This window comes from Cyanistes caeruleus, chromosome 12 (genome assembly GCF_971803275.1).
Source record: "Cyanistes caeruleus chromosome 12, bCyaCae1.hap1.1, whole genome shotgun sequence".
Classification (NCBI taxonomy): domain Eukaryota; kingdom Metazoa; phylum Chordata; class Aves; order Passeriformes; family Paridae; genus Cyanistes; species Cyanistes caeruleus.
Genome location: NC_141712.1, coordinates 15,183,336 through 15,209,939, shown reverse-complemented (window position 1 = coordinate 15,209,939; position 26,604 = coordinate 15,183,336). Strand labels below are relative to the sequence as shown.

Below are 26,604 nucleotides of genomic sequence, written 5' to 3'. Positions count from 1 at the left end.
ATATCATTAATTTACTGATGTTAAATATTTCAGCAGGTAACTTCCAGGGCTTCCAGAACTGTCCTAGTGGCTGTGATCACAAATTATTCATCAGTAGCAAGTGAACAAGAAAAGCCTTTTTGAACAAGTGCATTTCTGAGGCTCTTGGTGTTTTTTGCCTTTCAGCCGATTCCCTCTGCCTTCCAGAAACAGATGCCCCTCACCATCAAGCAGAGGCTGGCCAGCACTAAGAAACTGACTCTGCCCCAGATTGTCCAGCCTCAACACAAGCATAACACATCCCATCACAAGGCAGTCTTTCCCTGCCCTTTTCCTTGCTGTTTGATGTGATATTTGAGGAGGGTGCCAAAAGAGTTGCTTGGCTGGAGCCTGCTCAGTGTGGTCCAGCAGCTTTTGATCAGCCCAGGGCAGAGGTGGAAGAGCTGTTTCCCCAGTGTGAGCTGGGCAGATGGACTCACCCAGAGTCTGTACTTCACTGGGGGTCAGTGCAGAATCTTCCAGCACCTGAACCTCTCCCTGCTCTCTCTTTCCTCTCCAGTTCTCAGCAGTTGGACTGGATCACACATGGTGCAAATTTCATCACACCCTGTGCAGTTTTTCTCTTCTCCCAGATGAAGCTCTTCAGGACAAAGAACAGAATTCCATCCACCTTTGTGAAGTGCTATCCACCTGGCACTTTTACAGCCAGCCTTAACCACTTCTTCAAGTCCCACCATGTCCCTTGCCACTGGAATTGGGTAGCTAATACTCTAAACCCTTATCATGAAGCCAATGACACCCTTATGATGATCATGGATTACCCTCTGGTGGTACTTTGGCCCAGATAACACTGGGGATTGTGGCAGACTCGAAGAAAGAAGACTCCTGGCCAGGTGCAAAATGTATGATTATGTGAATCATTAGGAATAAACTTATTGTCAATACAGTACCTAAATATTGTCAATGCAGAATAAAATATCAGCAGGTTTAAAGGGCTATAACATAAGCAGGTTTGGCTAGAAGCCTACAGGTTTACAGTCTTTGGCAGGGCAGAACTCACAGCAACAAAGCAACAAAGCACCTATGGAGCTACTTCAGGATTTTATCTCTGGACATGACTGGATCTTAGTTGTATCTGCAGTCAGGCACCAAGAATCCTGCTGGGGGGCATGCAAGGAGCTCAAGTGACACAGTGGGAGGGTGGCATGTGCCTTTCAGCATTTGCTCCTTGCCAGGTGCAAGGGAACCCTGCAGGGGATGGGAGGAGGGAATGCATCAGTGAAGGTTTGATGGGGATGGCTCAGGGGACAGACAGACTGTGAAGACAAGTTCTCATCCTAGAAGAAAGCATCAGACCACATCACCTTCTAACTTCCTTGTGCCCAAAATCTTGCACCTCCAGCCCTGGGGTGCAGTGTGTCCTCCTGAGTGGAGCACAGCCTGATGTGAACACAACTCTGCTTCTAACAAGACTGGCTCTCTGCCAGCAAGAGCCACGCTGAGCAAATAAAAGCTCTTTTGCCAGCTGCTTTGTAAATAAATCTCATTTGAATATATTACTTGCCTTGTTTTTATAAGACTACACAACATTTTACTTGGCATAGGCAGCAGGATGTCAATAGGGGGGTTTCTGGGGAGTCAGGGCTGTGCCCCTTCTCCTTTAGGGATGGAATGGGTGAAGGAGAAGGGGTTGGAGGAGGTGGTAGAGGCACAGCAATGCGGTCACAGCAGAAGAGGACACGGCAAAGAGAGCGTGTGTGCCACCTTGGGAGCGTGCCTGGTACAGGCACATCGTGATTATTCCAGAGGACTGGAAACAGAGAAACAGCTAGAGACAGATGTCTTAAAAGAACTAACAGGGAAGGATAGAAAATATGTTTATTGGAATGAAGGAGTGAAATGACTCTGTCAAAATAAAAAAAACAAAAACCAAAAAACAAACAATAGGATTATTCACTTCAGGATGGTGACAGCAGATGTGGATCCAGAGGACTGGTATGGGCATATTTAGGGAGATTCTGATGAACACATTTCTGGAGGATAAGAGGAGTTAGAGGAAAGTGTGGTCCCTTATTTAAAAAGGTCTGTAGGTCCACATGGCCAATGTTCCCTCTACCATGGTATGCCCAACCCCACGAATGGGACAAGAACTTGGTGCACTACAACCTAAACTTTTGTGCAGCCCAGGGGAAACACAAACTGAGTGTTTGTGGAGAGTGTCTGTGATGGGGGGAGAACCAATCATGGGATGTGACAAAGAACTGAGTGGGTTTGGGGGTCCTGGGATGGTTTTGAGCGATGGGCCAGCAGATGCATTACCACTGAGTAGTTTAGGTCAATTAAAGAACCAGCAGAGATATCAGGGCAGCGGTCACAGCAGCAAGGCTGCCAGATTTCAGAAGTGTTTGGGCAGTGCTCTCAGGCACATTGTGTGATTGTTGGGGCTGTCCTGTGCAGAGCCAGGAGCTGGACTCAATGATCCTTGTGGGTCCCTTCCAGTGCAGGATAAACTCTGATAAAGGCAGACACTTTTCCTCATGCACACATTCTCCCATTTCCTGCTAAATTAATGAAGTGAGCAACCATACCTCAGGGAATTTAAGAGGTTAATTCTGCAGGAAGGCACCTTACTATTCTAGCAAAAAAGCTTTGCTGCTGCTCAATGCAAACATTTTTCTTCTCTTTCAACCCCTCACCTTTCTGCATTCTAATCCAGCCTGTACCCTTGCAATATTTTTCTTCTACCCATTTTAGCTTTTTTTGGTTGTCACATTTCTGTGTATTATCAAATGTCAGTCCTAGAAGGGGACTTGAAGAAAGTTTATTTTAAATGGCTTTTATGATTCTAAGGGAAAACCTTAAGTTCATAACAATTCCTCTACAGATTAATAGTGACTCACTTTTTGGCTTCTGTACCTAATTTTAGCCTTTATTATTTTTTTTTTAGGTTTTGTGTTTTTCAGTTTTTTTGAAAGTTTTCATGTAATAATATTATAGCTTTTGGCCCAGAGGGTTAATAATTTTATATTAGATGATGTATCTTTGCCCAGCATCTCTGAGCTGCAGAGCTCAAGCACTAAACAAGTCATGTATTCCCTAAGTAGCCCATATCCACCACTGTAGTACCAGACCACCAACCAGTTCAGCTTTCCAGTTACTCAAGAAATCCAGGAATGTGTGTCCACAGCCTAAATGTAATCCTAAATCCTGACAATTCCTGTACCCTTTTGAGTCCTCTCTGCTGCTGCTTCAGAGCAGGGAATATGGGAGGGCTCCAGTGAGACCCAAACCACGTTTTTTAGACCACTAACAAGTTCACGAGTATTTGAAGGCGTTTTTCTACCACCCCACACCTTCTTTGCTAACTTTTCACTGCAACCAAGTCGAGCAATTTTTTGAAAAAAATTGTCACTGTATAGCTCTTCTGGGGGAAACAAAAATTAACTTCAGGACCTGCAGTTGTGTGGCTGACCACCCACGTCCCCACTCAGGGCCATGGGTTTGCTTTGTGTGAGGGTAAAACCCTGTCCCAGAGGGATGCAATCCTGACCCGAAGGGGAACAACTCCATCCCAAAGGGGTACAACCCCATCCCAGAGGGGAACGACCCTGTCCCCGTCACTCCTCAGGCGCCGCACCCCTCCCCGCTCCGCTCCCCCACGATCCCACAATGCTCCGGGGCGCCGCCGCGGGGCCAGCGGCGCGCGGGCCCCTTCCCTCATTTAAATGAGCCACCGCGGGGTTCGGCGCGGGACTTATCGGGAGTTGTAGTTCTATTCTCATCTTTCAGTGTGCGGCCGGCGGCCGGTGTGACTCGCTGTCCCAGCATGCCGAGGGGGCGGGCGGAGCGGGGCGGGGCGGCAGCGCGGGCGAGAGAGGCTGAGGGGGCTCGCGCCGCGCACGGGGCCGCTGCCGCCGCCATAGTGGGAGCCGCGGGTGAGTGTGGGGGGCGCGACCGGCAGTGGCAGCGGGACTGGGACCGGCACCACCCGCGGGCCGGCACACGGCACCGCCACACCCCGCGCTCGCCCCCCGCGGCCCCGTGGCCCAGCCCCATCCCCGCCGCGGGGCGCTGCCGGCTGCCGCGGGCCGGGCTGGGCGGGAGCCGCCGACCAGAGCCGGCCTGACCTTCCCCGTCTTTGAGGCGCCGGTAGCGCGGTCCCGGACGGGCGGCGGCGGCGGGAGCCGAGCCATCGCCGGCTGTGCCCGGGACTGGCGGGCCCCGCGTGTGGGTGGGCGGGCGGGCTGAAAGGGGCTGGGTGGCCCCGATCCAGCTCCCCCGGGGGGAGCGAGGGGCCTCGGTAGGGGCGAGCTCGGCCCGCAGGCTCGGGGGCAGATCGCTCCGGCGGGGCCGGTGGGTAGCGGAGAGGTGCGGGCTGTGCCTCGCCTCGCCCCGCCGGCAGCCCCCGGCACTCCCCGGACGTGCTATCTCCGCTACCGCCCAGGCGGGCCCCGGCGCTGCCGCCGCGACCCTCAGGGGCACCGAGGCTTCTCCTGGGCCTGGTGCCCGTCGGTGCTTCTGTCTTGCCTTTACCACGGCTCGGTAGTGCAGGGAGGAGAGTAAAGTGAGTGAACCGGGAGCCGCGAGGAGGTGGTTTGTGCAGGGCAGAAGATGTACTCGGTTTTGATGTTCTTGCTGTTTTCTGTCTTGCCAGAAGGTTGTGAGGACCGAAGTTACCTGACATGGTTGAATCACTTTGACACATTGAACGTGAAAGGTTCATGCTTCCTTGGAGTGAAACTAGCAAAGTGCATGTGCTCAGTGATATGCTGCAGCAGTGTAGTTTTCTACTTTGAGATACCATTTTCCAGTATGATCTGCAAGAGAGATTTTTTTTTTTCTTCCCTTCTTTGTCTGTTGTCACCTTTCAGCTCTGTAAACAATCAAAACCTGCAAAGGTGTGCAATAGCAAGGAGTGTATGTTGCATTTAGTTAATGTGAGATAGCTTTCTGAAGATAACTTAAATCCCCAAAAGTCTGTTCTTGCAATTCAAATTGAACTTCCAGTCTGAGGCAGGCTGAAATAATAATTCAGCTCATTTTAGTAATAATAATTTATAATAATTTAGCTCATAATAACTTAGCTCATTCAGTCCATAATTTCTAATGTAAATGTATCTTAGAGTTGGATATACTATATTGTAGTTAAACTGGGAAAAAAAAACAATCAGGTAAATGCTTGAGTAGGAATTGGTTGCAGAAATGTTGCTTGAAAATGAATTCTGATTCCTTAATTAGCTGCTGTCTCAAGTTAATACTCTTGCCTTCTTGAGAAGTTGTGTTCAAGCAGTGATTTCTGTATTTGTGTGTAGTGACTTTTAAATTTTCTTTTAACAGCAACAAAAAAAAAAAAAAAGCATTTCACAGACCTTCACCTAGATGTAGCAAAATTACTGTATATAGTAAAATGCCTGATCTCGTTTAAAGTGAGGTGATATTTTGGCTCACTTTTGGACTATTTCCCTACTAGGCCCCTAATTATTATTTGTCTAAAACGTTGCAAGTTATTTGTTAGATGATTTGAAATATATTTGCTTAACATCTGTGTTTGTTCAGGTCTTTAGAAAAATGCAAATGGTAACAAATTTCTGTAGTTCTCTCTGCTGGGATTTCTTTTGTCCCTGTTAATAAGAGGATCATTTAGTTAGTGAAAGTAAAATGGTAGGTTTAGGGATGCAATATATACTGATAGCTGGTAGCATTGCAAGTATAATTCTTTTAGGTTGCTTTGAAACTCTTAGATATTGTGGCAAGTTTAGCCATTAAATGTTTTGTTACTGTGTCTATAAGGTAAAGAAAAACTGGGTGTAGCAATTCTCCCCTGTAGTTTCCCAGTGCCTCCCCTGTTTTTTTTTAAACTGAGCAGTCCTGCATTCATTTTGGGGAAAGGAAATGTGGCTTCAGCCTAACAAACTTGAATTCATTTTTTGGTTTGCATCGAGAATACTCTGGAAAAAAAGGCAGTTGTGTAGCAATGTGGCTTTTGCTTAACAATGAAACATTATGTCCTGCTCTGCAGTTATGTGTAATATATGACTGTATATTTGAAAATCATCCTGACTGAATCTGTGTGGCTCTCTTGGGTTCTTAGGTTGCAGTTGGGATGAGCATCAAGCTGCAGGCACAGTGAAAGCTTCCCCAGAGTCTTCCTCAGATGCTTTGTGTACTAGTGGCATTACAGTTGCTGACATTTCTAACAAAAAAAGGATGTATTTCAGTTTGGCATAATTCCCTCATTAATTTGTTCTAGCAAAGTTGGAGTAAAGGAATAAAAAGACTAAGAAGGGGAAAGTAAATGTATTTTCCATAAGGAAATAGTCTGGACCTTGTCGTCTTCCCCTTTCTCCCTTTGCATCCTTTCACTGTTCATGTATCTAGACTTAATTATTTTTAGCTCTGAAAGCATATTTAGGATAATGTAATTTCTTGCACAGAGCAGTCCATGGCAATTACTTGGTGGATGTCTCTGAAGTCAATGGTTTCTGATTGGCCTTGAGCTGTAGTTCACAGAGGGTTCTCCTCTATGGATCAATCAACTGCTGTGGAGATAATTGTGAAAATACGTCAGAGAAACATTTCTTTCCTTCTGCCTCTGAATGCACAAATTTGCCCCTCAACTGGAAATTTTATGGGTTTTCAAATGGAGAAAGATTGATCGCTGAATTAGCATTTACCATCAGACATGCAGAGTGTTGAAGATAAATGGCTGATGGGGCATGATGCCCCTCAGTAAGTTCCAGTATTTCTGCATCCCTGTGTTACTGTGCATGGCCTGGGCTTGTTTAGTCTAGGAAAGGTTTGAGCAGGGTTTAATCGCAGTCTCGTCTCTGTCAGGCCATTATCAGGAGAATGGAGCCAGGCTTTTCTCAGGGTACCTCATGGCAGGGCAGGACACAAGGGACATAACTGGAACAGATGGGATTGGAGTAGGACACGGGACAGCTGCCCTCTGTATGAGGGCAGTCAGGTGGTGGAACAGGTTTGTCCTCCTATTTTGAGCTGGAGGAGGTCCCTTGCAAACCTGCATTATTCTGTGATAATAGTTTCTCTGTTGGGAGTGTATCCTTTGCTAAAGGAGGATGATCTGTTATCTAGTGGTTGTTGGTGGAGCTGAAGAGATGACCTATTTGAAAGAAGATTAACTGGTCCTGTGATGCTGGTTCCTTTGTGTTCCTAGAAAGTGCACACTGGAGACACTCCTGTCTGTGCAAGTTTTAGTGGCAAAAGAAAACCAATTGAAGGAAAAAATAGCATAAAACTGTTTGCTGCTTTACTTACCAGTCTAAAGACTGCTGACTATCTAATCTGAGCGATCTAAAATACCTGCATGGTAGAAATTGCAAGAGTATCAGGAACTGAAAAAGATGAGACTGCTTTCATTGTCCTTATTTTCTCCTGTTAATCAGTAATGAAGGGTGCAGCAACTGGTGGTCCAAACCGTGCTTGCTGTGGATTCACATGTGTCACTGGACCAGCAGCACAGATTTAAGGGTGGTGTTGGTATTATTTTGTTGCACTGATTCTCAAATCTTCCAGAAAACAAGCCTGAATTCAGTCTTAAGAAAGTTTATTTTTGGTTGTTTGTCTTGGGCTGGCTTTGCTATCCTGGGAGTGTGGTTTATATATGCTGAGATTACTTGTGGAATAAATATAATCATAATTGATTAGAAGGTAATAGAGGATAATTTTCTCCACTAGCATTAGAATGTATTGGTTTGAGATTTTTCCTCTTTAAATTCAGTGGGTTTTTTCTTAGTGTTTTGCAGACCAGAAAGACTCTACAGACTTTCTTTGCCTGTGGTGGTTGTTCATTGGTTCTTTGAATGCAGCTTGCTTTTTAAATGTGGCAAACCCTGTCCGACCACCTCGGTTTTTCTTTAGCAATTTATATTTTACTATCACTTGTGCTAGTTTTTGTTGACTTTTTCAGGAAATATAGTATTCTTTTAGAATTGCAGGTCTATCTTGTTCCAGTTCAGAATGACTTCATCTTTTTAATTGATAGCAGCAAGCTTACATGTGTCCAGTCTAATAATGTGGTGAAGCATAAATGCTGGCTGAAGCAAATTTTTGTTCTTTTTCCATACTGCAGAGCTGTGACAGTAGCTCACCTGGTCCAAATGTCACTGGCACTTACGTGCTTCAGAGAAGGCAATCTCTTTATAAGTCTTGTTTTTCCAAGTAAAAAAGTGACTTTTCCTCAAGCTACCCCTCTGAGTAGCTGTGGTGGTGCCACATGAGCAGAAGGATGGACTTTGTGCTGCAGCAAACTGACAGAGAATCATGTGTTTTATAGCTTGTGAAGGAAGCAGTAGGAGGAGGTTTCATCGAGACCAGGGGCAGAAATGAGTCTCGTAAGGACTTAGTTCCCCTTAGGAGTTATGGGCAGTGTTGTGCTCGTGCTAATCTCACACCCAGAGACAAGGCAGGAGGGATGGAAGAGGGGTGAGTGTAGACAGAGACACCAAAGCTGGGACAAGCAATGGAAAAGATTCTGTATTTTTGGATTTTGTGGATAAAGAAGTCTGCTGAGGCCATGTAACCCTAGTTTTTTACTCAAGGTCACTCGCAGCTCATGTGGAGGCTTTGTTCTCTTCTAGGTCTTCTCTGTCTTACGGGTGCAGCTTTCTCCTCAGTGCTTCTTCTTGCTTGGTCCTGCAGCTTGTCCTGCTCTTGGTGCAGTCTGCCTCGTGCCAAAGCAGATGGAGGCAAAGCAATCACCAGGGATGCCCTGGGACCTTGCAGGATGAGATAGGGATTGTGGTGAGAGATGTATAGAGGGATGGAATTTACTCTTGACACATCAGTGTGCAGCCTGGCAAAGGTATTGGAGAATTTTATTTGGTGTCACTGCAAAAGGCACCTGCAGAGAAGCACTTCAGTTCAGTAGTGTCAGCATATACCTGTTGAAGACAGAGTTGCTGGGAGCTGCAGCTTTTGTGCACTGTATTGGGTTTCTGCTTCAGCACAGACTGCTGGGGTCTGTTTGGGGTGGGGATAAAATCTCTAGTATAAGCTGATTCCAAGAAATAGAGTGAATAATGTGAATTTAGTGTTACACTATGTGCTGGTAGCTCTGCTTTACCACTGTGCTTTTGTGAAGAAACTGTTAAACAAATGGTCCCTGATGTTCTTAAGTGGATGTGAGGAGGTAGCTTTGGTTTGAAGTGACAAAGGCAGGGAAAATAATTAGCTTAAGGAAATTATCTCCTTTTCCATTAAAGGAAAATTAAGGTGGAATATCCAGTACTGCACTTACACAATAGTAACTTTCAGCAGGTGCCTTTGAAAGGACAGGTGTGCCACATCATAGAAGCTTCCTAGTTTATTGAAACTTCTTTTATTTGGCATTATATTAAGTGAATATTCTTGTTTCTGTAACCACGGACAGATTTCAATGAAGCACGGATGGATTTGGCTGGATGGCTCTGTGTTGCCGTAGTGTTTACAACATCAGAACCTGTTTTCCTCATTTGCGATAGATCTTAAAGCTTTTTATATTGTATTTATCTCATTAAAATACTGTACTGATAACTGTATCAATACAGTCTTACATGGGTTGTGTCTCACTGAAAGGCGACTGGGGTTGATGACACAGATCATTCCCATCTTGTTCTTTCTTTAGGTACATCTCTAAGCTTCTTACAACTGTAATGACAGGCAGAAAACAGCATGGAAGAAAAGGTGACAAATCAGAAAAGGAAAATAAACCTTTCCAGGAGGAATGGGTGGTCAGCAAAACCGTATATGAATGGCACAGGAAAGACAGTAAGGTTGTAGCAAACAAAAAAAATTAGTCAAGGATCATTAATTTCAACCTCATTTTATTTTTAGCTTGTTCTCATTTCTGATAAAATCAACATTACAACTGGTCAAATTTGTGCTCTTTTTTATTTATTTAACAGTATTTTACTGATCAAAATACAAATACTTATTTTAGGAGGAGATAGCAACCTAACATACTAATTTTTAGATCTAGAAACCATAATTCTACTTTCTATATTTAAAATAAGAATGCCTTCATTCCTTGCAGTCTCTAAGGCTTTCTCACAGTTTCAGGATGGAACAGAAGGCATCTGGTGCTTGAGTGAGGCTGTTGTGCCTTGAGGGACTAAATGAGGTGCAGTGCTGGCGTACAGCTTAATCTTGAGTTTGTATGATGGTACAGGGAGCTGTTAAGGGTGAATGCACATCCTGTATGTGGGGAAGTTTAGTATGTCAATACCTGACTTGCTTTCACTTCAGAAGAATAAGCTGGTGGTTATTTTGTTGTCCTATACTTCAGTTCAGTGTTAGATGTGTGACTGCTGGGCATGAATACTGTCAATTAGATTTGCCCTTAAATGTTTAGGAATACCTGATAGTGATGTAACTTTGTGTGTTGGAAGTTGAAGTTATGGTGCCCCATAAAAAGTGCATCAACGTGATTTTCATGTGTGCTGATTGTTGGTTCCACTGCAGCCATCCCAAACTACACACTTCTAGGTACCCACAGGTCTGGAATGGAAACTGCAAGCATCAACTTAAGTCCTTCTGGTTTCCAAATATGACATGAGTCCTACTTCTCAGCAGGGTGGGCATCACTCAGTAGAATTTCCAGGGAGTTGGTGCCATGTTTTTAGGGTGTTTTTTCTTCAACATAAAATCCTCTAATACAAGCTGAAGTTACTTGATTTCTGGATCAGCTTGTTAGGCTGTATACAGCAATTATAGATGTGCAATCAATACAGCCTTTTCACTTGTAAAGAACTAGATTTAAGTTGTCTGGGAGGTGAGTGTGGGGTTGGTTTGGGTTTGTTTTTTTTTAAATCTATTGTACTTGGGTGTTTTTTTTTATTTGCAATTTGTTTTCCCAGAGGAGTGACCACACTCCTCCAGACTGAGGTATGTACTGCAAGTATCAGTGGAGTGCTCATGATGGTGACTAACACCAGATTGTAGATCTCTTTGGAGCAGTTGAAACTATAGTGGTGTGGCAACAAGGCTTTGAATTTTTATGTTAGTGTGCAGGTTTGGTGAGTTTGATGTTGACTGTACTGCTTAGGTATCTGATTATGAAATAAGGATGTTTAAAGCTGTGATAGCTGTTGTTCTTGGTAGTTGAATTTATTACCCTGAAAACACAGATGTGATCTGCTGTTAGGTCACTGATCTGATAAAAGAGATTTGCTCTTCTGTAAGTCTGGCCAAATTTCTATGACCTTAAAACTTCCAACCTAGAGTCTAAACCCATTTCAGTTCCCATTTGTATGAGCAAAGCTCAGACAGCCAAAGGCCTAAAATATGAAGTTTTCTTGCCCAACAGTGCACAGAAAGCTGGGCCTGGGAGTACCCTTTGTGGAGAATTGGGAATGTGTGTTTTGCTTTTATTATGAATTTGTCAAATCTTATATGGGTGTGTGAGTAATTGACAGGTAAAGGAATGCAAAATAACTATTATATCCTGTGTCCTAAAGCAGAATTTCCTACCCTTCCAGGGTTGCAGTGCAATTTTAACCTCTAACTTCAAGGTTCCTGGACAGGGATTGCAAAGAGAGACTAGTGGCTGACAGATCTAGATGTTAAGCAAGTATAATTTGTTTGAAGTGAACTCAGGTCTTAAAATATAGCACAGTGGGGTTTGAGTGCAACATTTTTGTTTTGAATTTTAGCACAATTCTTCAGACTTTCAGAGAGAGATCAGGATAAATAAAAATTAATTTGCTTTCTTGAAAAATGTAATGTGATAAAGCCATCAGCTTTGGGCCTATTTAGACTGCTGTGCATGCTCTATGCTTAATCCCTCTGGAACAGAAGGACTTGTGTTCAGAAGTGTGGGATACCTTCAGCACCTTCACTAGGAACTGCAGATTCTCACCACTGTGAAAAATCATGGTTTGTATTTTGAAGTTATTACTGGCTCAAAGAGTCTACTTCAGCCTCACTGACAGGATAGAAGAGGATGGGCAGTAAGCTTGTGTTAAAGAAAGAGCTAGTGAATTAATTGTTGTTATGTGCCACTGACAGGACACTCTTAGAATGGCCTGTGGATGGTGAAATACCTGAGGAGCTAAATACATGAATCATTTGCTGTAAGCCACTTGCAGACAATCCATGCTAACAGGTCAGTTGTTTACAGTAAATGAGATCAAATTGAAACAGCGAGCACTTGCCAGCTTGTTCAGATGGTGTAACTTCTGAAATATGTGAAGACAAGGTGGTAACACTTAGTTTTGTTCTTGTTCTCCACTTTTGTACATGAGATGTGACCTCACACTGAAACAGCACTACAAACCAAATCTATAATTAGAAATTAAACCATTCAATATCCAAGACTTTTATTTACAAGTCTAGGATGCAGAGGTGAGTTTGTCCTACTTATCCCAAAGAAAAATTCAGGCCAGTTGAGAGGATCTGTGTTTCTCCATGATGTGACACTCAAGTGTTACACTTATTCCTGCGATCTTTGTGATGATTTTATTTCTTTTACAGTCACTGGCTCTGGTTGAGGATTCAGAATGGGAGACAAGCCTATCTGGGAGCAGATTGGATCCAGCTTTGTACAACATTACTACCAACTTTTTGATGCGGACAGGACTCAGTTAGGAGCAATATATGTAAGTATCCACAGAAAGGGAGCTGGGACTCTCTCCCATTGTCTGGGATTCCCTGTTTTGTTGTGTGACAATACACAGGGTGGGATAGTGGGCTTTATCCTGACTCCAGAATGCCAGTCAGTGCAATCACACTCACTTTTATTTATTGCTTTTCTTTTATGTTTCACTTCTGTTTTGAGCTTTGTTTGTCTTACAGGCAGTCAGTGTCACAAAAGCCCTGTTTAGCTGTAGGCAGCGATTTGTTTTGGAGAGGTTTGATGATAATCCTGTGATGAAATGCTCTGTAAAAGAAAACATTCTAGTCTTAGTTTGCCATTAATTTACAGGCATGGATTTGCTTGGATCCCTCTTGAAGTGGGATGTAATTTAAATCCTACCTTGTGTTTAGCAGTTCTTGCAGGTGTTTCTTGGATCTCATGCTATATTAATCCTCTGAACATTAAAATAAATTTACAGTTTTAAATCCAGTTTAAACATGTAGAACAACATGTTAAATGGATGTAAATTCAGTTTAAATTTCCTCAAATATTAGGTTTTTAGCTTTGCATCTTATTTGGGGTGAAGTAGACTTGGATACCAGAATTAAAAACTGTAACTAACAAACCCAGGGCACATCAGCTTTTAGTTTTGGAGGAAGATTCCTGCAGATCATGCAAAGTGCTCTGTGTATGGAGTTGATTGCTGATGGTGAGGATTGCTGCTGGGTGGCTGAGGAGTTGCAGCAAGATATTCAAGGCTGACAAGTCTTCTAGCAGCATATCCTGTTTTTCTGGCTGATTTTTCATCTGCTGGATTAGCTGTGTGAAGTTCCAGCAAGCTCCTGAGGCTTGAAACGGTTCAACACCCTCTGACACCTTCTTACACTTCAGCAATATCCAGCAGCACTGATACCATTTGCTCTTGGGATTGTTGTGTACTTGCCAGATTGTTTTACTTTTCCCAAGAGTCTCTGTACAGAGCCGAGAGAGGAAGAAAATCAAGCAGTATTTGTTCTAACCACAACTCTAAATATGAAGGCTCTTAGTAGTTTATATTTTATTACCAAAATACATTCAGTCCTCAAAATGATGGTAAGTACCAACTAATTTAAATTTCTGGAGATAGGGCCTTCCACACAGTGAGCTCCTGGCTCTTTTTCACCCTTAGGGTCTTTCTGCCTTCCATCATTCAATGAAGAGTCCTGTTCACATGTAATTGGGAGAACTATTATGCAGGTCACTGATGTGTGTTGTTTTGTGGAGTTCCTGAACTCCACAAATGGGGAATGGGACCACCCTTTTTTTGTGTGGCTTGTGAGGTCATAATTTGTCTAAATTTGAGGAGATTCTATAGAAATGGGTTTTTAATGATAAGCTTTTTCCCTTCAGAGACCCCAGGGGAGCAAAAAAACTTTATAGCGTGCAGGGAGCTCTTAGATTTGGTTTGTATTCCTGTACTGCTACTTCCACCACAAGATTCAGTTTATCTTTAGTGGTGTATTCCAGGTCAATTAAGACTTTTGTCATATTCCAGGTAGGGATGTGGCCAATCACTTTTGAATTGCTTGAGTTAGGGGAGTTGGAGCACTATCCTGTTGGTGTAACCCATGTTGTCAGTTTTCTTCATATATTTTTCTCTTTCCACATGCTTGACTTTGTGTCTGTATAATTTTTATTTGTTTTATCCTTTAGATTTTCTTCTGAACTTTTATCCATAGGCAGGAACTCTTTTTGCTGGTAGACTTACGATAATGAAATGTAGTCTACTTAATTTTTAGTTGGTTGTTCCAAACTTTTTCAATGGATTTTGCTAGTTTTTTTCTATGTCCCTTTGAGGTAGTTTTCAAATAGCTCGATTCTGAGGATTTTTGCTAAATAAACAAAGTCTCTTAACAGGATTGCTTAAGGGTTACCTGAGTTGATGACATTTTTCTTTTTCCTCCAGATTGATGCATCATGCCTTACGTGGGAAGGACAGCAGTTCCAGGGCAAAGCAGCCATTGTTGAAAAACTCACTGTAAGTCTGTAATCCTCACTGAATGTTTTGGGAAACAGTTATGAAGACTAGAAGATAATTTCTTCTGAAAATTTGAGTTAGACTTAAGCAGTTCAAAAATCTTGACCTCATGCTTCCAGCTTAGGTCTTCAAGAAATGTTATGAATTACTGCTGTGTAGTGGGTTATTCCACTGATGGCTCTAATAGTGGAATGTTAATTGACTCCATAGTTTGCAAGGTTATTTTGTGACTGCAATTGTATTTGACATTATTGATTTATTTTTTTTAAAAGGTCTAATGCATAAGCTGCCTCTGATCTAGAGGAGTGAAAGGTGCCTTTGCTCTTTTAAGGCATGCCAAGGAAGAAGCAATAGCAAACCTGTTACTTGGATCTGTCTGTGATAAAGGCTAGACACATTACAGCAAGGAACAACTTGTTTTCTGATACGTAAACTGCAAATAAGTTCTATAGTGGAGAAGCTGACTTATCCTCAATGCAGATTTGTCAGCAGTTCAGATATGAGCAGGTATGGTTCAGGACTTTGAAACATGTTTCCTCTTTAGCAGGTGAGAGGACACTGGAATTCCATGTTTGTTTAGTTAAACTAAAATAATTTTTATCTTATTAAGTAAATCCATGCTTCTGTTATAAAACTGGGGGTACTTGCAAGCTTTCATGAGACTAGAAAGTTTGTTTCTCTTGCAAGACATGCAGAGGACAAGCTTTTTAGGTCACCTGACAGTCTGCTCTGATATGGTATTTCAGACATTTTTATTACACATTGAAAAGAAAAAGAATTGTAACTTGACACTTGGCTTATTGCACAGCTACTTCTCCTGTGTTTTGGAATTGCTTCTTTTGCCTAAGACATCTTTAACTGAGAAGGCTGAGGTTTACCCTCAGGTCTGTGCTTCAGGTACTTGTGTTGCCTTTGAGAAGGCTGCACATCACAGAAACAGCAGCAACTGCTTGCTTGTAGGTGAGAAGATACCCAAGCTCCAGGATTGCTTGTTTGTGTACTCAGTGTTCTTTAGACTTTTGGGCTTGCAGCCATTTAGATATCCAACCAGCCAAGCATGTGCTTGGCCACAGTGTCTGATTGCTGCCTGGGGTTCAGCCCAGGGCAGATCTAGCCCCTTTCCTACTGTGACATAGCTCATCTTTACCTTCCCTATCTCTGATGCAAGGTGGCCTTTCTGGATTTATGTGCCTGCTGCAGTCATAATTGGTGAGTTAAGACACACTACTCTGCTTTAGGGAAATTTTTTCTGGCTTGTATCCATCTGCTTAAAGTAAAGAGGAAATGCACTGAAGTTTCTCTGCCCTTCCACTGCCATGGCTCGTTATGGGCTGTATCAGCTTACAGTGACTCTAATGTCGTTCAGCATTCCTCTTTCAGCACTGAGCTGCCTGGGCTCTGTTTGCTGTGTCAGCTTCATGTGCTCACCTACTCTGCTTCTGGAGCTGCTTAGTCAGTTCAGCACATCCCTAAAAGTTTGACACTGAAATTTGTTCACACCTCTGCGGTCCTGTGTCCTTTAGTGCCTGGCTGGTGAACTGATGTAAGCACAAAGAGGTGGCATTTTCTTTTAGATCAAGTTCTTTGCTGTGTGACAGCAATGGTATGGCACCTTTTCAATCTGCTAATATAGTAGGGCAAGGTTGTATGGGCATTGCTCTGCAGGCCTGGCACATCTGTACCTCGTTACAACGTGGGAATTGACACTTGTTTCTTCTGTCCTAATTGGTGCTGGACTTGTTTCACATAGTGTGCCTGTGCTAATTAGGGGCAGCCTGATTTACACTGAGCATTTGAGATAATAATTACATAGTTCTATGAACATAATGGACCAAGGAAGCTGAGACAGGTATTCTTGCTGCCAGCAGTGAGTTTATGCAACTCAACTTTATTCTTGCCTAATTTCTCTTACTTGACTTTAAGGAGATTCCATAGTTTTCACAGCGAAAGACAAGTCAATCTCTAATGTCAGGGGATGGTAAAAACCTTGCTTGTTGTGTGGCTCCATGCTTTTTAGACATTTCTGTTGTACTTTTCATACCACAAAATTCTTCACTCCAGTACAGATGGATGTCTATGAGCCACTATCCTTTTAAGGTAGCCTCTGCCTATCCTAAAATCAGTAATCTTTTCTGTCACCTACACCCCTACTCTTTCCAGTGGGATTTCTCCCAATGCATCACACAAGTAGCTCACTAGGCTGGCCAGCTATTTGGGGTCCTTTCCTCTGAAGAGGACAATCATAGAATCTTTAAAGTTGGAAAAGGTGTCCAAGATCAAGTCCAACCTTTGACTGAACACCACCTTGTTAACTAAACCACAGCACTAAGTGCCTCGTCCAGTTGTTTCTTGAGCACTTGCAGGGATGCTGATTCCACCAGTTCCCTGGGCAGACCATTCCAATGCTTAACCTTTTCAGTCAAAAAATTCTTCCTGATATCTAACCTGAACCTCCTCTGATGCAGCTTGAGTCCATTTCCTCTCGTCCTGAGAAACCAGGTACTTGAAACAGCCACCATCTTACCCAGCCTTGTCTGTGGTTCCTTGCCACCATTTTGCAGAGCTCTTGATTCCAAAGCCTTTCCTTCCTCCCTGGACACAATTGCATTCATTCCCCTTCATCTGCCTTTTCAAGAGAATCTTTTTGCAGGACTTCTTCAACAAGAAGCTGTTGTGCTGAGGTAGGAACTACACTTTGGAGACCCTTTTGTCAAAGGAAATTCCCAGTCTGTGCTTGTGCAGGCTGTGTGGGCATTTTTCACATTGAAGTTTGGGATGGTGTCCCTGGAAAACAGTCTGCTAGTCATTCAGAAGAGAAGGCTTTGGATTTGTATTGTTACTAAATGTCTATTCCATACTACAAAGCAGTTGGTTCACTTTGCACTTCTGAGTTGGTTGGGATTGCACTCCCAGCCAAGAGGAAACACTGCAGGCTTTATTAAAGGCTGTTCTTGAATAGTGTCCCTCTGATTAGAGGGCTGTTCCCTACTCTTTGTTTGCTTCCTCAGGTCCTGATCCTTCCACAGTTTCTGTGTTCTCTGTTATCCAAGGATTTAGCTTCCTGGAATTTTTCCTAGAGCCTTAGGCTTGTAGAGCCAAGACTGTACTTCATATCCATTATAGCAGGACTCATGTCTCTACCTGGGCCTTCTTGGAAGTCTTTGAGGCTCTTTCCACTAGAGGGACATGCAGAACTTCTTGAAGTATGCATTTGGATCTGTGTCAACCTGTTTCCAAATCGGGGAAATGCATCAAAGGCATCAAGTGCCACCTCAGGTTTGAATGGCCACTGTGCATTTCCTGGACTTTTGAGTATCTCCCACATGGTCACCCAGAGCTCCATCCATGCTGAGCTGCCACTAAAGCACCTAGAAGTAGTGCAGCTTTTGGGAGAGCAGTCCCAAAACTGCATCTGTATGTCAGGACTCTGAGATCTCCCAGATATTTCACGTTCACTGCTTGGAATTGTCCATGTTGGAATGTGAATATGGTCTAAGTTGAAAGACAGGAATTACTCTCAGATGCCTGGTGTTCCCCAAGGTGTGTTCCTTGCACACATACTTCCAGACATACTGACACTGGCTGCCTGAGTGTCAAGGGAATTAAAAAGGGAAAGGGTGGATATGTGGATTTCAAGTCCTGAAGATTTCATCCACTTTTCCTTTCCATTCATAGCCACTTTAACAAAGAAGCAAATTTGGAATTGTCTGGTAAACCTCAAGTATGAAATGATAAAATCTTTTAACACCGTTCAGAGCAGAGGTTTGTTCCTTCATCATAAGGACTTTGAGCTTACAGATGATCTGAAGCCCTTCAGGAAGTGCAATTAGAGTAGGAAAAGATACCATTTACTGTGTATGGTGACATTATTTCCTCTTTTGGTGCTTGAAAAACACACCTGCTAAAATTTACCCCACATGAGTAGTGCCCTCATTTGCAACAGTTCTCTGTGCAGTACTGCCACAGTAGTCTAAAATTTCATAACATTGGATTTGCTCAATCTTTGTTTTGTAAATTAAACAATTCAATTACTGTACATCTCCTTATTTTGATTTCTTTTCATTGCAGAGCCTCCCTTTCCAAAAAATACAACACAGCATCACAGCACAAGACCACCAACCTACACCTGATAGCTGTATACTCAGTATGGTAGTGGGACAGCTTAAGGTAAACTTTTTCCATTACAGGTTAATGAGTTCTTATGTCTTTGATTTTTGCAGGATTCTAAATCATCTGATTTCTGAATACATTTAAATGCACTTATGGGTGGGGAAGGAACAGGGGAAGCTTGCATTGGGATATTGTTCCTCTGCTGTTCAAGAATGTCAAGAAATGCTCCTTCCTTCAGATACTTAGTTCTAGGTAAACCACCTGTAATTTGACAGTCATGTCCTACCAAGCAAAGTATTGTGGATTTTACTGTGCAGAAAAAATATCATGTGGGTTCTAGAAGCATCAGTATTTCACTTACCCTTATGCACTAAGGCTTTGGTGTCCTCTGTTGTATTTAAAAGCATTGTCACAGTGTTCTTGGACAATTTAAGCACATCTAGCTTAACATCCTTGATGTAATGTTTGTATTGAGCTCTGATTTAGCAGACTTCATTTTGTTAACTGACCACCCTTCAGTGAGTCAATACTTTTTCTTTACTGTCACAGGCCACAAGAATACAATCCTGGTGTTAGTACAGTCCAGTACCTCTGTAATCAAAACTGATTCAGCAATGGGAATGTTGCCTCTGAGATCAAAACACTTGTTGTTGAAACAGCTGCTTCTTGTGAAGAATCAGATTATTTTTCAGGCTTAGTATGACCATATTGCTGTGTGAGTGATACTACTGAACTGTGTAAACTTACCCAGTCTGCCAATATACCAGGGCCACATACTTGTAAATTAATGAAGCTGCTTATGAATGAAAGACATTGTCCTGGAATTTGCAAGAAATACTCTGTATGGAAAGTCAGCCGCAGGCTGAACTTGCTCACAGTGGTTGGTGTTAGTTTAAAAAATCTGAAATTATGTAGCAGTAGCTAATCATATTCATTTGGTCTGGCCATGCAGTGAAGTCAGGCCTCTAATGCCATCCAGTATTTAGAGTTACCTGCACCCAGTTTATTTTAAAATAGCTGTTTAGATTTCCTATCCCTGCTAACTCAATGGCACCTCTAGTATCAAAGCATTCAAACTTTCACTGACACTATTATTTACTAAGCAGACATAGGACTGAATGTTTGAATCTGCTTGCTAAGCTGTCCTCTTAGTTTTGGGCTGGGCAGCTGAGAAGAGCAGTGCCCAGTGTAATGCATCCACTGCTAAACCTAACATAGGCAGCTTTGGCTCTCATTAAAGTTGCTCATGCTTCCTAGCTGCAAGCTGGATTCCAGCTTTTCTGTTGCTCAGTCCCACCTGCACGCACTCCGTGGAAAAGCAGCCACACGTGACCATGGAAAGCACTGAATTACAGGACAGACATGTTGATCTCCTCAGCCTTGCTCTTGGGTGTGCACAAAATTCTGTGATGTGATGAAGACCTTTTGACTTAATGTCTTGGGCCAGTCACATCTGCACCACGTTTTGCACGGTCATGTTTTTAAGGTTTTTGCATAATTATCAAGCAAATCACAGCTTGCAACAGTGATTGTGTTGGATCCTGTGGCAAGATACCAAGTTCTAAGAGATTCTGTAAAGCTATTGGGTTTTCTCAAACCATAATTCATTAATGTGGAGGGATTGTAAGTGCAGTCTGGGAGCTTTCCATAAATACCATGACTTGGAGTAGTATTTTCTGATGTATTTTTTTTTTTTAACCTCTGAGTAATTTCAGCTTGCTGAAATAATTTGGGGATCATGTGTTAGAGCATCCTGGTTTTTGGAGAGAACACACTGTCATGATCAAATCCAACTTGCTTGTCAATTTTTAGTAGGTGAAGAAATGTTTTTCCACTCTTCACATTTATGTGTCTCAAACCTTAGCTTTAAAAATTGCATCTTAATTCTTGGAAGTGCTGCTTCTCACAGAACAAGTGTCCAGAAAGTCAAAGTCAGCTTAAAGTTTTAACTTCACACTTCTGCCCTGTGTAATATTTATAGAGATGGACAAATGAAATATCAGGAACAGTCTGTGGCATAATGAACCTGGCTGTCATATGTAGTGAAGGCCTTTTTCTTGTGCCAGTTCACACATGTTGACAGCCATTTTACTGCATCTCAGTGCTGCTCTGTGTACAATACAGTAACTGAGAACAGCTGGGTGCAGGTGGTGCATTTTAACAAGTGGCTCACATGTAGCTCCAGTTGAGCAGGGAGCACTATAATAGGCAAATGTGGAGCTGCATACTCACTGTTATTTAAAGCTGCTCAACTTTAAAGTGGTGTGGCTGCTCAGCCTGCATATGTTGTTCTCAAGGAGAGCTGTAAGAGAATTTTGCACAAGGAAGGGCACTTCAAAGACCAGTAGTATTCTTATATACCAGTATGAACTACAAATAAATTTTAAAAAACCAAACCTTTTGCAGCAGAATAATCACCTGCACTGAGGGGCCTGGGCACAACAGCTTCTTTGAGAAGATGCTGCAGAGTAACAGAGCATCTGAGTAGGTGAATGTCTCTAGCAGGGATCTAACTCAATAGCTAAAGCAGTGCAGTAATTGCTTTCAAAGATCCTCTTTAATGGATGCTGATAGGTATTAATGTTTGGGTGGGGTTATCCTTTCGTAGAGTTATAATAAATATACATCCACTTATTCTGATCCTGTTGGTTTTTATTGCTGTTCATTGTCTGAGTGCTGCTTGCTTGCTTCAACTAGGAAGAGTAAGCATCAGTTTAAGCCTTTAGGAGTAGTGAATTCCTTTTGGTGTGACCCTGCTTTGCCAATGTTCATCCTGAATGTCACCCAGTATCTTCAGTGTGCTTCACCTAGTAATGTATTTCTCCTGTCATGCTTAGGCAGATGATGACCAAGTTCTAGGCTTCCACCAAACCTTTTTGTTGAAAAATTTTCAAGGTGCCTGGGTGTGCACCAACGAAGTCTTCAGGCTAGCCCTCCACAACATTTAACCCTCTGCCTTACCTGTCTTCCAGTCCTCGCTGTCCTGGTTGAGTAAGGAGTGCTCTCTTCTTGCCCTTCTGTCCCTTGAGCTCGGCTGAGAAGCATGGCTATGGCTTGTGTGTTCTCAGAGCCATGTGGCAGATCCGAGTGTGATTTTTGAAGTGATCAATGCAGAATTAATTGTGAATAACTAATTGTTATGTGGTGTTTCCTAGTCTTAAAAGGAAAAGGAAATTTGCAATTAAAATCACTGGATATTTTTGTAATGCATGCTGAACACTTAAAGCATTGCTTAAAGCCTGTTAAATAAGGCTTAACATGTGAAAGAACCTGCAGTCTCAAGTAATTAGCCTTTCCATTGAGGTAAGGGTTGTTGCAATCCTGCAGTTCAATCAATAATTGCTGGGGGTGCTGGTGAAGAAGTAAAACCCTCTCTGACCAGGCAAGAAGAGGAAAGTTGTGTAGTTAAACCTGAAATGCAAAGCAGTGTTCCATTTCAAACTCTGATGTGACTCACTGCTCTGTGAGCTGAGGACTTCCTTTTGAGCCTCCAGGTCAGAAAGGATGTAGAAAAACTGAAAGGTCAAAAAGCTGCCAAGACTGTGGGAGATAAAGAGCTTGTGGAACTGGGAGAGGAGGTGGCTAAGGGCAATCTGCTTGAAACGTCAGTGAAAAGTAATCGAGTATTTCCAACAACCTGAAAGTGAGCTTTGTCAGTGGTACCAGACAGTGTAAGAAGGGACAGTGGTTAGAAAACATAACTTGGAAAGTAGAGATGGAACACAAGGGAAGATTTTTATGGGAAGACAGAAACCCCGGGAAGTGGTGCCTGGACACCTTGTGAAACATCTGTTCTGTAAGAATGTGAATATTCTGCTAGACAAAGCTGTGGCTGATACAGTGAAAGATGTCCCTGCCCAGGACAAGAGAGTTGGATTAGATGATCTCTAAAGATCCCTTTTGTGGACCTTTACCTTCTGTGGACAAACCCAGCCTGTTCTGTGGCTCTGTGATGCAGAGCTCTTGTAGTTTGTGCTCATGCTGGGCAAAAGGCTGGCCTGGAAATCAGAGGATTCTTCCAATCTGATTCTGGGACTTCTTTAATTTTTGTTTTAATTCAATGATGTCATGGAAGAATTTGAACTACAAAAAGGGAAGTTTTATAGGAAGACTGAAGCCCTATGTGTTTTGAGCCTGGGCTCACATCTGGAATGCAAATCCTGAGTTGGACATGCCTGTATTTGGAGTGAAAAGTAAGGACAGAGTTTCAGTGGTGTTATCTGAGCTGTGATGAAGATGTAAACTAAAATGGGATAGCATTAGTCTGTGTTTTCTGGGGCATCTTGAGTCACTGAACTGTGAGCCCTTTGCTATGTGCTAATATTACATAGTCAAAATTTGGGAAGGGACTATAAAGTATGTACTTCAGCTTGAATATAGTCTAGGATTTCCCTTGTTTTTAAAGTATACCACTCCTCTATGTTATGAAGGGATAACATTAAAGGAATAAAGAAAATTATAATGTGTGACTTCATTGTGGGAATTTGCTGTCTGTACCGCACCAAGTTTTGTGGGAGAATTCTCTTCTAGTTTTTCTTTGTGTGTCCAGCCCTGAATTTCTTAAGAAAGGAAGAAATTCTCCTTAAGTGAAAGCATCAAGAGCTGCAGTGCTCTTTACAGAGCCTACATAGGCTTATCAGAAATCAAGGAGACCTATACTAAACTTGTCTGATGATGATATTTTTTTTCCAGAGGTATATTTTAAAGCATACTCATATCAGTAATGACAAGTTCAAATACTTGGCTTGCTTTGGGGATTTTTCTCTCATTCAGTCATGTGTTGAACACTGGCCCATATTCTTGGCCTTACTTGTTGCCATCTTAATTTCTGTCTGTAGTAGTTTCCTCATTCACTTTGTTCTTCATGGTTTTATAGTAATTTGTCTTGCCTGTTCTCCCCATTCTCATTATGTTTTTGCAAGCTGAAGAGTTGTACTCAATTTACTTTCTTCAGTAGGAAACAGTCCTGTAGCTGTATGAGTCTTGTCCTTTTATGATTTTATTGTAGCATTTTATTTTTTTTACTTATAAAAAATGCATGCAGGATTTGATATGTGGGTGTTCTTTGCCTATTTATGCATTTGCTTACTTCTGGGTTTTGGTTCTTTGTTCTTCCCTAACAACTGCTAACCCTGTGCTTGCCTTGATAGCTTTAGAGCTCACAGCTGGTTTAATAAATAAATATACATCATTATTTCAGTATCACTTTCATGAGGGGTCAGTCTAGGGCTTACTTTGGTTTACCTCTGTGAATTAGAATACACTTACTGAAACTACACTTGATGTACACCACTTAACTTCCTAGGTGGTTGTCACTGTGAAATCCTTGCAGTGGCTTTTGGATCTGAATGCTTCCTTTCCATGCACCTGATGCCACCAGTGTTCTGGCAGACTTGCTGTTCTGTGATATAACTGATGTCCTTTGCAAGTTGGTCCTCAAAGCTGACTTGTTTCAAAGTCCATGAATATTACTTTTTTAAAGTAAATTGTCTTTTTTGTTATTCTGTAGTCTGCTTTTCTCTTCAGACTTTTCACTTGTTCTTGCTGAACAGCAACAGAGCATTGCCAATGAACTTTCAGTGCTGTGACAGCCTCTTTCATGAGCTGCTCTGGCTGCTGCTTTTCAAGGCTCTTTTTTATAAATTTCTGCCCCCTCTTCTGAAGCTGAATAGTCATGTGTTGAAAAAGTAAAGCTTAAAATCCTCCAAAAATGCTGAATTGAACACACTACAGCCACCATCAGAAGATTGTTTTGTAGTTGGTCCTATGATGTGCTGTTCAGATTAAATCCTGTTGTGTGATTTCCAGCTGATTGATTTGGGAACAATTTATTTTGAGGATTTAATTCCTGTATGATGTCTCTGAGAAGATGGGTAAATAAACATTACAGGTGGGAGTACTAGTCGCTCTCTAATACTATTTTCTACTTTTGTAGTAATATTATAAATACCCAGACATATTGCCAGAGGCAGGAGTGAAGGCACTGCTGCAGCCATTCCCTGTGCTTAGAACACATTGTCACAGCTGTAGTGAATGCTCTGCTCCCTTCCAGCCATTGCTGGCCAGTGGAAGTGGGAAGTACTTTCTGGCCAACTGCACCTGCTCTGGCAAGGCTTTCAAAGCCCAGACCACCTGCATCATCCAGGCAATGTGTCAATACCAACCTCTGCAGAAACTCCCTTCTCCCATCAACCCAAAGTTCAGCAGCTAAACATTGAACCACTTTCTTTTAAGTTTGATTCCTGGGCAAGGGATTTGTGATTCAACACTGAGGCAGGCATGTTCCATCAGTGGGGTGAGTGACAAGTCAGCAAGTCTTCCACAAAACCCCAACTTCAGATGCCTTTGCAGGATTTCCGTGTCTCTGGGCCCTGGGTGTTTGTCTGCAGAGCCCCTCAGAAGAGACCCTCTGGTGGTATTGGTGTCTCCTGAGGTACTACACATCTTACAGCATGTAATGTCACTGTTAATGTTAGCTTGGAGTTGTCTCATCGTGAGTTTTGGAATAAATTTCTCAAAATATGAGTGTTTTCAACCTTTTTCCTCCCTTTCTTTCTACAGGCTGATGAAGATCCTATCATGGGATTCCACCAGATATTTCTATTAAAGAACATCAACGATGCCTGGGTTTGCACCAATGACATGTTCAGGCTAGCACTGCACAACTTTGGCTGAACTGCCCATCCCGAGGCACCCAGGCTTTTATTTTTATTTTTATTTTCTTTTTTTTCATCCCCTTTATTTTTTTTTCCTTTTTTTTCTTTTTTGTTTTTGTTTTCCTCCTCTCCTCTTAACTGGTATTACTCACACTCACGGAACATTCCAAATATCATACACAAACCTGCAGCACTGCAGAGCGTGAGCAAGCAAGACTTGTGACCTGCCCTTCTGCTGAGTTTACATTGTCACTAGATGAGTTTCTTGTGCATGATGTTTGGAAGTTAGACTTAGCTGCATTTGATAAGAGAAATTTGTGTTGTACCAGCATGCCTCGGAAAGAATTTATAATGCAAAAGGTTGTTGTTTATGTACTGACAAGATGCTCTATAACCCAAAGAAATGAAAGAACAGCAGCCTGTACAGCCCAGTTATTGATTTGTTCAGATGTTTCAATGCTACATTACACAATAAAACAGAGATTTTCTTAAAAGTTTAAATTATTTTTATGAGTTGGCTGTGGAGTGTGATAGTGCTTGCTGGGGGTAGACTGTGCCTGGTGGGGAAATGATTGCAGAGCTGGACCTCGAACTGAACGACTCCTTTTACCAGTGAGTGCAGGGCAGGTCTGCCCTCCTCCATACACCTTTTCCTCTTCTCAGCAGCTTTCCTAACAGAGCCTTCTGGCTCAGTTTTTAACACTGTCAGCTTAGTTCTCACCTGTTGTACTTTACCAATGCAAATTCCCCACATAATACAGGAGGATGGCAACGGTGATGGTAGCCTCTAGTCAGTCTCCTGCCCTCTCAAAGCCAAGCAGGGCACGGGTGTATTCTTCCCAGGCAAACACAGAGGGCGGCTCCCGAGCGGCTCTCCCGGGTTTGTGCCTGAAGCAGTGCCGAGGTTCCGCGCTGTGCTGTGTGTGCGGCCTGTCCCGTTCGGCGGGAGCGGGTGTGTGCAGGGCCGCGCCCAGGGCGGCAGGCCCGGGCTGATGGGGGCTGATGGGGGCGGCGGGGGAGCCCCGGGCCGCGCTCCCGGCCCCGCCCCCGCCGCGCCGGGAACGCTCCGTTCGGGCGGCGGTTTCCGCCCGGCGCTCGCAGGGCCGGGCCGGAGGCGGAAGCGCGGGCGGCGGGGCCGGGCCGGGCAGCGCGGTGGCGGCGCGGGCGGGCGGCGCGCCGGGCCCCATGGCCTCCTGCTCCAGCATCGACATCGAGGACGCCACCCAGCACCTGCGGGACATCCTCAAGCTGGACCGGCCGGGAGGTGA

The 26,604-nt window shown here is 43.1% G+C and overlaps 2 protein-coding genes across 4 annotated transcripts in view; both read left to right on the top strand.

Annotated features, from left to right (window-relative positions):
- Positions 1-3,818: 3,818 nt before the first annotated feature.
- Positions 3,819-25,837, top strand: NUTF2 (nuclear transport factor 2). 3 transcript variants are annotated; one of them, XM_086847427.1, is made up of 5 exons: positions 3,819-3,914; positions 12,451-12,575; positions 14,499-14,570; positions 18,639-18,737; positions 25,242-25,837. In XM_086847427.1, the coding sequence occupies exons 2-5, from the start codon at positions 12,477-12,479 to the stop codon at positions 25,353-25,355; spliced, it is 384 nt and encodes a 127-aa protein (XP_086703553.1). In that variant the 5' UTR covers positions 3,819-3,914; positions 12,451-12,476; the 3' UTR covers positions 25,356-25,837. The 3 variants fall into 3 exon arrangements, with proteins under 3 accessions (XP_086703553.1, XP_086703554.1, XP_023773342.1); XM_086847428.1 differs by lacking the exon at positions 3,819-3,914 and adding an exon at positions 9,604-9,663; XM_023917574.2 differs by lacking the exon at positions 3,819-3,914 and adding an exon at positions 9,605-9,752.
- A 441-nt stretch (positions 25,838-26,278) lies between these two features.
- EDC4 (enhancer of mRNA decapping 4) overlaps positions 26,279-26,604 on the top strand; it is a 33,440-nt gene continuing 33,114 nt past the window's right edge. The window contains exon 1 of the mRNA XM_086847424.1: positions 26,279-26,600. Within this exon, the coding sequence (XP_086703550.1) occupies positions 26,339-26,600 (262 nt within the window). The 5' untranslated portion in view covers positions 26,279-26,338. The remainder of the gene's footprint in view (positions 26,601-26,604) is intronic.

Excerpts from the sequence above, each read along its gene's own strand:
- NUTF2 (XM_086847427.1), top strand. The coding sequence starts at position 12,477 with ATGGGAGACAAGCCTATCTGGGAGCAGATTGGATCCAGCTTTGTACAA. Across the intron at positions 12,576-14,498 it reads CTCAGTTAGGAGCAATATAT|ATTGATGCATCATGCCTTAC; the intron begins GTAAGTATCCAC and ends TTTTTCCTCCAG. Across the intron at positions 18,738-25,241 it reads TGGTAGTGGGACAGCTTAAG|GCTGATGAAGATCCTATCAT; the intron begins GTAAACTTTTTC and ends TTCTTTCTACAG.